Below are 10,701 nucleotides of genomic sequence, written 5' to 3'. Positions count from 1 at the left end.
CCACCCCCACCCCTTCACCACGCCTGTCGCTTAAAGTGCATCGCCAGCAACGCCATCCCTCAGGATTCTCCAGCGCAGAATCGACCCGGCCCGGCCGAAGCCGAGCCGAGCCGAGGGCCGGACCGAGCACAGCCGGGCCGGCCGCCGGCAAGCGCAGCCCCGGCCTAAGGGGGTGGTAAAACTGAACTTCACCCACATACAACAACATCGGCCGCCCCACCCCACCCTGCGCGTGATGGAAAAGGGAGGGAATGCCGGAGCCAACTCGTAAAACTTAAAATCCTTTATTGATGGGTCAAAGGATCCCCGTACTGTACAACGCGGAGCAAGCTGGGCGCTCCAGTAACACACATAGTATAGTTTGTCTTTACAATACATGATTTACATACCTGTAAATCCGAGAGAAGAAAAGAAAAAAAACGACGGCCATAGTTTAAGGCAGAACGCTAATAAAATTAACCAATCAAAATGTTATTTGGATGAAACAGTTTCTGCCGGATGGAAGATAGCTCGGATATTTTTAGAGAGAAAATAAAAGCAAGATATGAATAGTTGATGTCCATGTGCAATTTACTACAATTGTCTAAAAAAATTAGTTTAGCCTACAATAACCATTCCATCGTCCTTGATTTCATAGGGAGGAACCTCCAGGTTGAGGGGAGCAGGTCCTTTCCTGATGCGGCCAGATGCGTCATAGTGAGAGCCATGGCATGGGCAATAGTAACCACCAAAGTCACCTGAAAGACGGAAAATATGAAATACTGGCAACACTGCAAGTCAAGTATTACTTTCATCCCATTAAAACATACCGGCATTGGCCACTGGCACGCAACCCAAGTGAGTGCAGACACCAATGACAATAAGCCATTTGGGGTCCTTTACTCGCTCAGTGTCGTGCTGGGGGTCTCTCAATGATCCTAAGTCGACACCACTTTCAGTGGCAATCTCCTTGCCATTCCTAAAGACGAATTAGACACACACTCATTGAGAGGTAGTCACAAAGTAGAGTGTCTGCACAACATTAAGTGATAAATATTACCTGTGACGGATGAACAGAGGTTTGCCTCTCCACTTGAAAGTGACACTTTTGCCTTCTGGGATATCATTAAGGTTAACTTCGATAGATGCAAGAGCCAACACATCGGCTGAGGCGCTCATACTGGTAACAAATGTGCCAACCAAATTCTTGGCAGCATACGTCGTAAGAACAAATCCACCTGGAAAAAAATGTACAATCAGTCAAGTTTCATCGCATCACATAATCATTACAATGATGAAAGTAAGAATTACCTGCAGTGACTGTGTAGGCGAATGTTTTACGTGATGACTCAGAGGCTTCGGCTTTCTTGGTGGGGTCGAGTGTTGATGTCTTCCTGTAGTAAGTGAAATCCGGAACACGGACATCGGTGTGAGCTGACCGGATTTGAAGAGGTCCTGTTTCAATAAAAAGAAGAAAAGATGCATGAGTGAAATTATTTGGACTATGACCCAGTAACTGAAGCAATTCAAACACAAACTGGAGCATTACTATCATAATCTTCAAGGGACAAAAATAATGCAGATTTAAAAAGAGAAATGAGATAATAGGGTTATATAAATCTAAATGTTGAACATGAACGACAAAACTTAAGATTTGGCAAGAAAAACCACAGAAGGTAGAGGTTATGTTGACGATATTTTCGAGAGGGGCTACACACAATTTTCTTTAAATGCATTACAACAGAATGACAACTTGAAAAACAGATTTTTAAATCCAAAACTCTGATAGGACGATACTAAGACCATGAGTAGCAATGACTCAAACTAGGAAATAGGGACGAAATCAATGACATGGATCTCATCCGCAGTTGTGTAAGAAGGTTATGTGTACAGTGGGAGTGTCAGTATGGTGCAACGAGTGAGACATCAAACATGCACTTACCATTGAGACCGTACTGCACGGAGATTTTACCGCGATTAAGTGCACTGCCTAGGGAAAAATCGGTACTCTTCGAAACAGGAGTAGGTGCCACAACTTTATCGGAGGACACGACAACTGGTTTCACTGAGGTTTTCAGGGATGACACTACGGCCTGGCTAGTGTTCTTCAGGTAAGGGGCAAGATTGCCCGATTTCGCCACCGCACTAATCATGGTGAATCAAGCTACTTAAACTAAACACCAAATGAAAATCTCAACTGGCTTTCGCCTTTTCGACAGACGGCCAGAACAGAAGGACAGAAACACAAGACGATCGCGTAGGTGACACCCTCGCCACCAGGGGCGCCACGGTCTCTGAACTGTGTATGAAAAATCGGTCTTCCCCATTTCTGCGGTGCAGAAATGAATTAGTCGCCTTTTTTATTTAATTGTATGAACATCATTTTGTTTTTGCGGGTTTACATTCATTTTTTTGCGTTAGATTTTCTTTTTAATGTGGTTTTGTGTATCCTTCATAGCTCAACTCAACATCAGGAAAACTAGTTTTGCAAATCAAATGCAGTGGCCTTCACTGCACATACCCGCTGTTTCCGGCAGTAACTCATTTTTTTCCTGTGTTCAGATGAGTGAATTTTTATTTTAAACATTAAACGATTAATTGCGTGACGATCTACGTGGGTGCCGATGGGAGGATGCATCTATAAACGTGACAACTAAAATTATCGGTGAGTTGGAGCGAAAAGATTTGTGTTGTGCACTGTGTAAACGTTGCAAATTTGCAGTAGGGGGACTTGCAAGGACATTTGTACAGCCCCCTCACAAAATGGAGAGTGGAACTTGGGTACCATCCGACTGGCGGTCCATACCGACGTCTTGTAATGCGATTTACGCCCAAAACCGCCCATGGCAGTCCGTCAAAATCATTGAGTGTGTTCTTTACACTATGCCGGTAGCGCAAAAATCCCTTGGCACTAAGAAGTCTTGTTAATTAAACTGCCAGTTTATGTCGGAAATGTCCGAGCACTGTTTCAGCCCTTTACAATGTCAATGTCATTTGTGCATTGTTGTTGTCGAAGTGATTCATAGGATTTTTTTACCACAACGATTTCGATGTTGAGGAGACGTGGTGACAACAAAATGTGACGGTCGCAAAATACTGTAAACTCGTTGACAACAATAGTTATGTATCATCAGTATTACAATAACAACAATTGATAACAGTGAGAAATTAATGACAACAGTGACTTGGTTACGCTTTTCTTGACAACAATGAAGTTTGAGCCGGTGCGTGTCGAGGGGAGGTGAAGGGTGAAGGGTGGGGGAGTGCGCCCCCTCCCCCCTTCCCCTCGGACCGCGAGTCGAGTGCCGCGGGTGGCGTGGGTTCCCTTTGGGTTGGGTTCGCCAACGCGGACCCGGCGCGGGTCTCTCTCGCGGGCCTACCTTGTGTGTGTTCGCGGATCGGCTCGGCTCCCGGCGCCGGGCGCGGCTCGGCCTCTGCTCGGCTCGGACGCGCTTCGGGTCCGCCCGAGCTGCGCCGCGCCGCGACTCTCGGCCGTTTCCGCCGCTGGCACCTGCACGCGCCTGCAGAACTCGCTTTGCACGGAGCTCCGAGCCGCTGCCGAGCCGAGCAGGCGGCAGGGACCGAGCCGAGCCGAGTCTCGCCCGGCCGGAGCCGAGCCGGGATGGCCGAGCCGAGCCGAATTTTCCCCCGGGGGGGTGGGGGGCGCAGCAACGCCTGTCGCTGCGCGATGCCGCCGCAACGCTCGCTCCGCGCTCCGCCCCGCCACCACCGAGCTTCGCGCGGAGCGGAGTGAGTACAGAACGAGCGCTCGTCGGCAGCGCAGCGCAGCGGCCCCCGTGAGATCCGAGAGCCAGGCCGAGCCGTGCGCCCCGCGCAGCGCGGCGCCCGCAACCCGCGAGAAGCACAAGCCCTTTCCCCTCCCGAGTCCTGTCGGCCGGCGACCCCCCCGTCGGCGACGACCTGTCGGTGCCAGAGTGCCGTGTCGCGCGTTGTGACAACAACAACATCGGCGAGCAGCTCACCGACACTCGGATAACAGCTTCCCCCCTCAGCGTGCAGCGGCCGCCGCCGGGAGACCCCGCGCACTACGGAGTCGCCAGAGAGCAAGTCCATGGAGGAGGACTAGAATGAAATGCGAGTAACACCTTTTTCATATATGTCTGTCGTGCGAGCCTCGTGCGTGAGTGCGTGTGTGTGTGTGAGTGTGAGAAGTGCAAGTGCAAGGGCAGTGCGGCGTGCGCGCCAGCCGTGCCATGCGGCGGCGGGCCGAGCGCTCGTGGGTGCTTCCCTCCTGGCGCCCCCTCACCCCCCCCCCCCCTCCTCCCGGGGGGCGCTTGCCTATCAGGAGGCCGGCGTCGACGCCGTCGCTCTGCACGCCGTGCTGCTGCAGCCCGCGCCCCGCACCGGCCCCCCGCGCTGCTGCGGCCACCTGTTCGGCGCCTCCTTGAAGGAATGCCGCGCGCCGGCTGCGGGGCCGGGGGTCGCGCTCAGGGGGGAGAGCCCAGCGCCGGCGTGCAGCTCGAGTCCACTGCAGACCACGTGTGTGTGTGTGTGTGTGCGTGTGTGAGAGAGTGGCAAATGCAGTGCCGCACAGTGCTACGTGTTCGTCGTGTGTGTGTGTGCGTGCGTTCGCGCGCCTGTGGCCCGCCCGGTTTGGCCTCCTACCCGTCGCCGTGCAGCCCGCCCTGCCCGCCCGGTCACAGCAGATTTCAAGTCCAAGGTCATTTTCTTTGTGTGCTTCCTTCCTCCGCCTTCGCCGTGCTGCTGCTGGTGGTCGCCGCCAGCCCCCCCTGTTCTCGTCTCCTCGTGTGCCATTCTCCCCTCTCTCTTCCTCTCAGTTCCCCTTCTCCTTCTCGTCCTGCTCTTTTGCCGGGCCCGGCTGGTTGGCCGAGCACGGCTCGGCTCGCAAGGAGAAGGAGTAGGAGGAGAAGAGGTTGTGGAGGAGGAGAGGAGGAGGAGGAGGTTTTTGCATGGAATCTCTGGCAATCTTTTGTCGCCGTCGTTGTCTTGGAGGCTCGGGCCTGGCCGCCTCTCTACCTCGGGGGGCCTGGGGCCCCCTGCGTGCGAGCGTGCGGGAGAGGGAGAGAGATTGAGAGAGAGAGGCATGCGTTGGTCCTGCCGCGCGCTCCCCGCCTCCGGCCCCCCTGGTCCCCTCTCCTCCTCTCACATGGCATCATGGCGCATTGAGCCGACCCCTTTGGGCTTGGGGGCCGGCGAGGGGACGCCGCCGTGGACACCGCGAGGGGCGCTCGACGGCGTCCTGGAGAAAGGAGACGGCGCGCGAATGCACCTCATCAGTTCGAAATTGAAAACCTTTCGCTGGAGTCGAAACACAACAGCAGCTGCAACAACATATCAATCAACAACATCAAAATAAAAGGAAATCAACGCCCTTGCAGTGAAGCGCTTGCGTAAGCCGCGATGTGCCGTTGCTGGAGATGCACAAAAACAACAACAACAACAACAACGGGCCCCGCTTGCTCGCCGCTGCAGAAACAGTCATCGTTGTTGCTGTGGCGTGTGCGAAATCTGAGGAGCGACCGGCCGCTCTCGCCGCGGGCTCTCCTCTCGCGACCCCGATGTCGGGCGGGGTGCACGGCGCGGAGTGCAGCAAGGTCAGCCGCGGCCCTGCTGCGCGTGTCGCACTGCGTCCCCCGCCGCCCACGCCCGCGCGGCCCCGGCGCAAACACCCACTGCATTATTTGGCTGACGACGACTATGAGCGCATTCCTCGCGAAAATCAAGGTCGTCCCCGACGTTTTTCCGCGCCGGCGAGTCCGCAGCAGCAGCAGTCGGCGGTGGCGGAAACGAGTGGCCGAAACTTGCGGATGGACGTTTTGTTTTGTTGTTGCTCTTCTTCTTCTTGCCTCCCCCACTCCCCCTTTTCCACTCCCCGCGTCTCTCTCTCCCTCTCTTTTTCGGGAGCGAAGGATGACGCACAGCACAGGGGCGCAGCACCGTGCAACCTGCTGCCCCCCTCCCCCTCCCCCGCCCACGTCATCTCCCCCCCCCCTCCATATGGGCCCTCTCTCTTCCTCTCTCTCTCTCAGCCTCCTGATCGGGGCTAGGGTTGTTTCCTTTTAGCTCGTTAGGCACGATCGTTATAATTTGTTTGATATAAAAGAAACCCCTTTTGAAACACCTATTTAAGATTTGAAATGAAAGTGGTAGAGTTTTTATTTTAAATGATTTTTCGGGGATGCAGAGCGCACACTACGATGCGGCTCCACCAGTTGTCTCTCTCACTCCTGCTCAGCTGCAGACCGGGCGACGGGTACTCTGGGTGTACTGTACCGCATTCACGCGTGCAGGCGGCTTGCCTAACCGCTCGGAGCCGAAAGGCAAACCCAACTAAAAACAAGTACGGGGCAGCTGGAAACACTCTGTAGCACACCTCTTAGCAACTTCACCACAAAAACAGGACCGTTTTGCGTACTGTATGATATTCGTCATACGCGAGGTCCATACCCTGCCGCACGTGCTGAAGACGGGAAGGGGGAGGGAGGAAGGAAGGGAGTGAGGGAATGGAGGGGGAAGGGAGGAGAGAGATGGCTCGTGCCTACGGAGGAATTATATAATAGATGTCAATGAAAAACATCAAGCACTTATAAAGTAGAAAAAAGTTATAAATTAGAAATTACAAGACAAATAATTTTATTTTACGGCAAAGCTGTTGCAGAATCACAAACATACGCTGTTAAACTGACCTTTAAAAAATCAGCTTGCAGCTAAGGTAATCGTTTATAAATTGTAGGAAATACCGGCATCACCCAGTTCGTAAAATTGTTAAATCATTCCCCACAATATAAAAACGGTTTGATTTTTTTTTAAAGAAGAGAAAAACAGGAGAAGTCTCAAATTGTGGAAATTTTCTCCATTTTAAAAAAAAAATAGGATTCCTCAAAATCTGGAGGATCTAACAACTCAACACTGTGAAAAAAAGTGGGAAGGATTACAGGAAAAATTTTCTTGGCGCAAGTTGTAAAATTACAATTTGTAATCGTAAAAATACATGCAGTACGTGTCGACTTAAAATCCACTAGCGTGTAAAAACTGTACTCTCGTAAATTTAAACTTAAATTATAATTCGAGGTCATAAAAATTTTGTAAATTTTTGATAATAATTTTTACGCAGTGAAGGAGTTCCTCAAAGTTTTCCCCTTTTCCTCAAAAACTCAGACGTTGTTTTTTTACCGTCCTTTCTGGATCAATTTTTTACCCTCGCAAAACTTTTGCAACCAAGCGGACTGTGTTTTATTTAATGTTCCTGGAGTCTGCATCTGGCCTGCTCGCTCACATACACGTTGCCTTCCTGTGTCGTTCCTGTGTTATCAATGTAAGGTTTCTTTCGCATTTCCGACCGAGCGTATTGAACTGAATCAGCACTGAAACAGCATGATGAACAGGAAAGAAACACTGCACTGAGTGAGTGAGAGAGAGAGAGAGAGAGAGAGAGAGAGAGAGAGAGAGAGAGAGAGAGGGGGGGGGGGGAGACGGGCTCGGGTTCAGCGTAACCCTGAGCGGAGCTCGCGCCTAGTCCGCGCCAGCCGGTTGTCATAAAGGTGGATGACACCGGGCTGCAAAAATCATAGACCCGCGAACAGGCGGGGCGGGGCGAGGTGGAGGTACTGTCCGGGTACTGTACAATGACAATGGTCGCACGGCGAACGTACAGCGGGAGGGAAAGAGGGGGGGGGGGGCGGCTGCAGCTAGCCGTGTGTGTGTGTGTGTGTGAATGTGTGTGTGACTGTGAGCAGTATGTATGGTATGGACGCGCGTCGTGGGCCCGACGCTAGCTTGACTGACCCTGGATTTTTGTCTGTTGCTGCAGGCCCTGGCGACCCACACTGGAGTTGCTGACTCTCTCGAAGTCCGGTAAGTGACCTGTTTGTTGTACTTCCGGCTGGATCATCACTTTTTTTCTTTCCCATTTTCCTGCATTACGAGTGCCAATCAAAATGTTACGTTTAGAGTAGCGTGCCTATAGATCTATGTTATCGTTAGTTATCGTGAACGTTCTAATGGCCTGCTCACACTGTGTAAACAGTTGTACACATGGCAACAAGTCAAAGTAATTTTAAAACACTAAAAACAAAAAAAGTTTGTTTTTAGACGATCTGGTATAATTTTTCTCATGTTTTTTGTTTGTTGAATCGTATTTTTTAGTAGTTTCAACACTAGGAGGTAGGTTTACAGGTAAATTTTCCTTGACGCAAGCTGTAAAATTACAATTTGGAATCGTAAAAATACATGCAGCACGTATCGACTTCAAATCCATTGGCGAGTAAAAAATGTGCTCTCGTAAATTGACAACTTAAATTATAATTCAAGTTTACAAATTTTTTGTAAATTTACGACGATATTTTGAACAGTGAATGGGTCGAACGACATAGGCACATCCCAACATTAGTACTTTTCACGATGTTTTTTATTATTGTTTTTGATATTATTATTATTAAATGTATTCTGACGCCCGTCTTCCCCTACAGGCGGCGCGGCCCAACACCTCGGTAATGGATTCGCAGCAGCAGTTCTGTCTAAAATGGAACAGTTTCGGCAGCAATTTGGCGACAGCCTTTGGAAACCTGTTCAAATCGGAGAGCCTCACAGATGTCACCCTCTTCTGCGAAGGTGAGTTCAGTATGCGAGTATGTGTGTTGTGTGTGTGTGTGTGCAGCCGTAGCAGCTGCACGTGTATAGCAGGTGCAGCGGGCTGCAGCTGCAGCTGGTCCCGTTAGGTGCATCTCCCCATAACGCCGCGCACTTGACCCGTAACGGGCGGGACCCCCGAGTAACGGCCCGACGGCCCGGCGCTGCAGAGCTGCACCGCGGCGGCGGCGTCTTGCTCCGTGCCGCCGCAACGCGGGCGCACTGCAGAGAGTAAGAGAGAGTGAGAAAGAAAGGGTCGCCCAACTCGCTCGCACGGGCATAGCGCCGGGCCGGGGGGTACCGTACCACAGCAGCGCACGTAGATCGCCGTAGGGAGCGGAGAATGCGTCCACAATCCCGCAGCGCGCTTTTATACCGTATAGCGATTTCGTTACTCTGCGACGAAATGTGCTTAGTCTGCGCGCTTTTGCCGACAATCGTACCCCTTCTTTACGTATTATTCTGTCTTCATGCGTCATCGGAAAGCATATAAACGTGGTCAGTTTTAGTCGAAGTGTCACATGTTGTGTATATGCATTTCCCGCGCAAGGGTGAAAGCAAATGCAAAAAAAACACAAAAAAAAAAAAACCATTCGCAATTTACAATTACAAAAATAGAAAACAAACGGGAATTATAGCAGAATCTATACAATTAATATTCTTTTCTTTATGTGCAGTGCTAAAAAATAGCTGTAACTCGATATTTATTTATTTTCATTTCTTTCAAAACGGTCCACGATGACCACCACGGCGTTAAAATTAAAGAAAAGTAAGGCACTTTGACTTTCAAAAGCTAATGAAATTGCTTGAAGCTATGTATAGCGGGTGAAACGCTGCCTATCTGCTGCATCAGCTACCGGGCATCGGGGAGTCAGTCGTGAAAAGAGGACGATACGTATAAAAGAATGATGCGACCAGGGAACGAGGAAAGTCTGGCACCATCGATTATGGGTCAAAGGAGCGCTCAGGCTCAGCGTACGATGCGCTGAACCAATATAGAATTGCACACTTGCTTTTTCTCGTTTTCTGCGCTGTTCGCACACGTGAAAAGCGCGCGTCCCGCGCATCCCCGTTTGAAGTTGAACGTGTGAGGCGGTGCAGAGGCCACTCCCACCACTCCCCTCCGTCTGTAATACGGCTTCCCTCCCGCTCTTATACCCCACAGCGGGCACACCGTAAAATGTGTAAACCTGTGTCACACTGCTACACACGTGTGCAGAGAGTCATCTGCACACAACAGGCAGAATTTTATAAATTTTACGCACAAAAAAATGCTTAAGGATTTAGTGTGCGTCTGTCTGTGTTCCACTCAAAGGCGGTGGATTTGTACGGTCATAATGGGAACTTGTCGATCACAGACACCCCGGCGGGCGGGCGCCGAGGGTTGCCTATCCACCTTAAACAAAAAAGGTTGGAGTGTTTTTAGCCGCACTGGCACTGGAAACGCAAGTGTGTGAATGTGTAGCACACTTGTAGGTGTGTGAATGCGCATTCGCACAAATTTCGAGGGAGAAAAGGTGTGCACTACGTGTGCAAGACGTGTGAACGAATGGCGTTCACAAACCTACAAGTGAGCGACATTCACACACTTGGGTTTCCGCCGCGGTGTGCGCGCGCTCTCGGATTGTCCGGATCATTTCCTGGAGTGCAGGGCAAGAGGGGCGCAACTGACACTGGCCTCTTTCTCCCCTTAATAATGCCCACGTAATCGACCAGCCTAGAGCCCCTCAGAGGTGTATGTCCGGGAGGCTCGTTGGTCGCGCCAATAGTCATGACGACGCTCGATATCACAGACCACACGGCAAAGGTGTGAATAATTTCCCGAGGCGATAGGCGGAGATAAAGCGTGGCCCCTTGCACCGGGCGTCGGCGAGTTGCCGGCGCAGCGACGCGGAGGTGACAACCCCGCGGCGTCTGGTGGGAAGGGCGAGCCCCTTTTGCTTTGTTTTGCCGTTTTCTTTTCGGAAACGTTTTGGGCTGTAGTACAGGCGCGGAGCGGGCCGGTTGGCGCCCAGGGCTCACCTCCCATAGGCCCCCCGTATCGAACTCCTGCACTGGCCGCGCGGGGACGCCGGCGCTTCCCCGTCCGCTGCCCCCCCCCCTCCCCCTCCT

General features: G+C 51.6%; 2 protein-coding genes across 4 annotated transcripts in view; one reads left to right on the top strand and one right to left on the bottom strand.

Annotated features, from left to right (window-relative positions):
- Positions 1-268: 268 nt before the first annotated feature.
- LOC113212205 (cytochrome b-c1 complex subunit Rieske, mitochondrial) lies at positions 269-2,145 on the bottom strand. The gene is made up of 5 exons (XM_026430818.2): positions 1,922-2,145; positions 1,291-1,434; positions 1,040-1,217; positions 810-958; positions 269-737 (listed from the first exon to the last, which is right to left on the bottom strand). Exons 1-5 carry the CDS (start codon positions 2,130-2,132, stop codon positions 598-600), a joined length of 822 nt encoding a protein of 273 aa, XP_026286603.1. The 5' UTR covers positions 2,133-2,145; the 3' UTR covers positions 269-597.
- Positions 2,146-2,332: 187 nt separating this feature from the next.
- The window catches only part of LOC113214097 (zinc finger protein chinmo), a 43,527-nt gene continuing 35,158 nt past the window's right edge, over positions 2,333-10,701 (top strand). The window contains exons 1-4 of one of the 3 annotated variants that reach the window (XM_052267652.1): positions 2,333-2,349; positions 2,542-2,644; positions 7,772-7,815; positions 8,430-8,571. In XM_052267652.1, coding sequence (XP_052123612.1) covers positions 8,454-8,571 — 118 coding nt within the window. In that variant the 5' untranslated portion in view covers positions 2,333-2,349; positions 2,542-2,644; positions 7,772-7,815; positions 8,430-8,453. Of the gene's footprint in view, positions 2,350-2,421; positions 2,645-3,753; positions 4,075-7,771; positions 7,816-8,429; positions 8,572-10,701 lie in introns of those variants that run through there. The other 2 variants (XM_052267651.1, XM_052267650.1) reach the window with 2 other exon arrangements.

This window comes from Frankliniella occidentalis, unplaced genomic scaffold (assembly GCF_000697945.3).
Source record: "Frankliniella occidentalis isolate FOCC.00 unplaced genomic scaffold, Focc_3.1 Scaffold56, whole genome shotgun sequence".
In the NCBI taxonomy this organism is placed as follows: domain Eukaryota; kingdom Metazoa; phylum Arthropoda; class Insecta; order Thysanoptera; family Thripidae; genus Frankliniella; species Frankliniella occidentalis.
The sequence above is the reverse complement of the archived record's forward strand: the minus strand, read 5'-3'. Positions and strand labels throughout refer to the sequence as shown.

Bases quoted from the DNA above. Each gene is read 5' to 3' on its own strand.
- LOC113212205 (XM_026430818.2), bottom strand. From the start codon at position 2,132: ATGATTAGTGCGGTGGCGAAATCGGGCAATCTTGCCCCTTACCTGAAG. The intron at 959-1,039 runs GTAATATTTATC...ATTCGTCTTTAG, and splicing joins CCTCTGTTCATCCGTCACAG to GAATGGCAAGGAGATTGCCA. The intron at 738-809 runs GTATGTTTTAAT...TCCGTCTTTCAG, and splicing joins CGTGCCAGTGGCCAATGCCG to GTGACTTTGGTGGTTACTAT.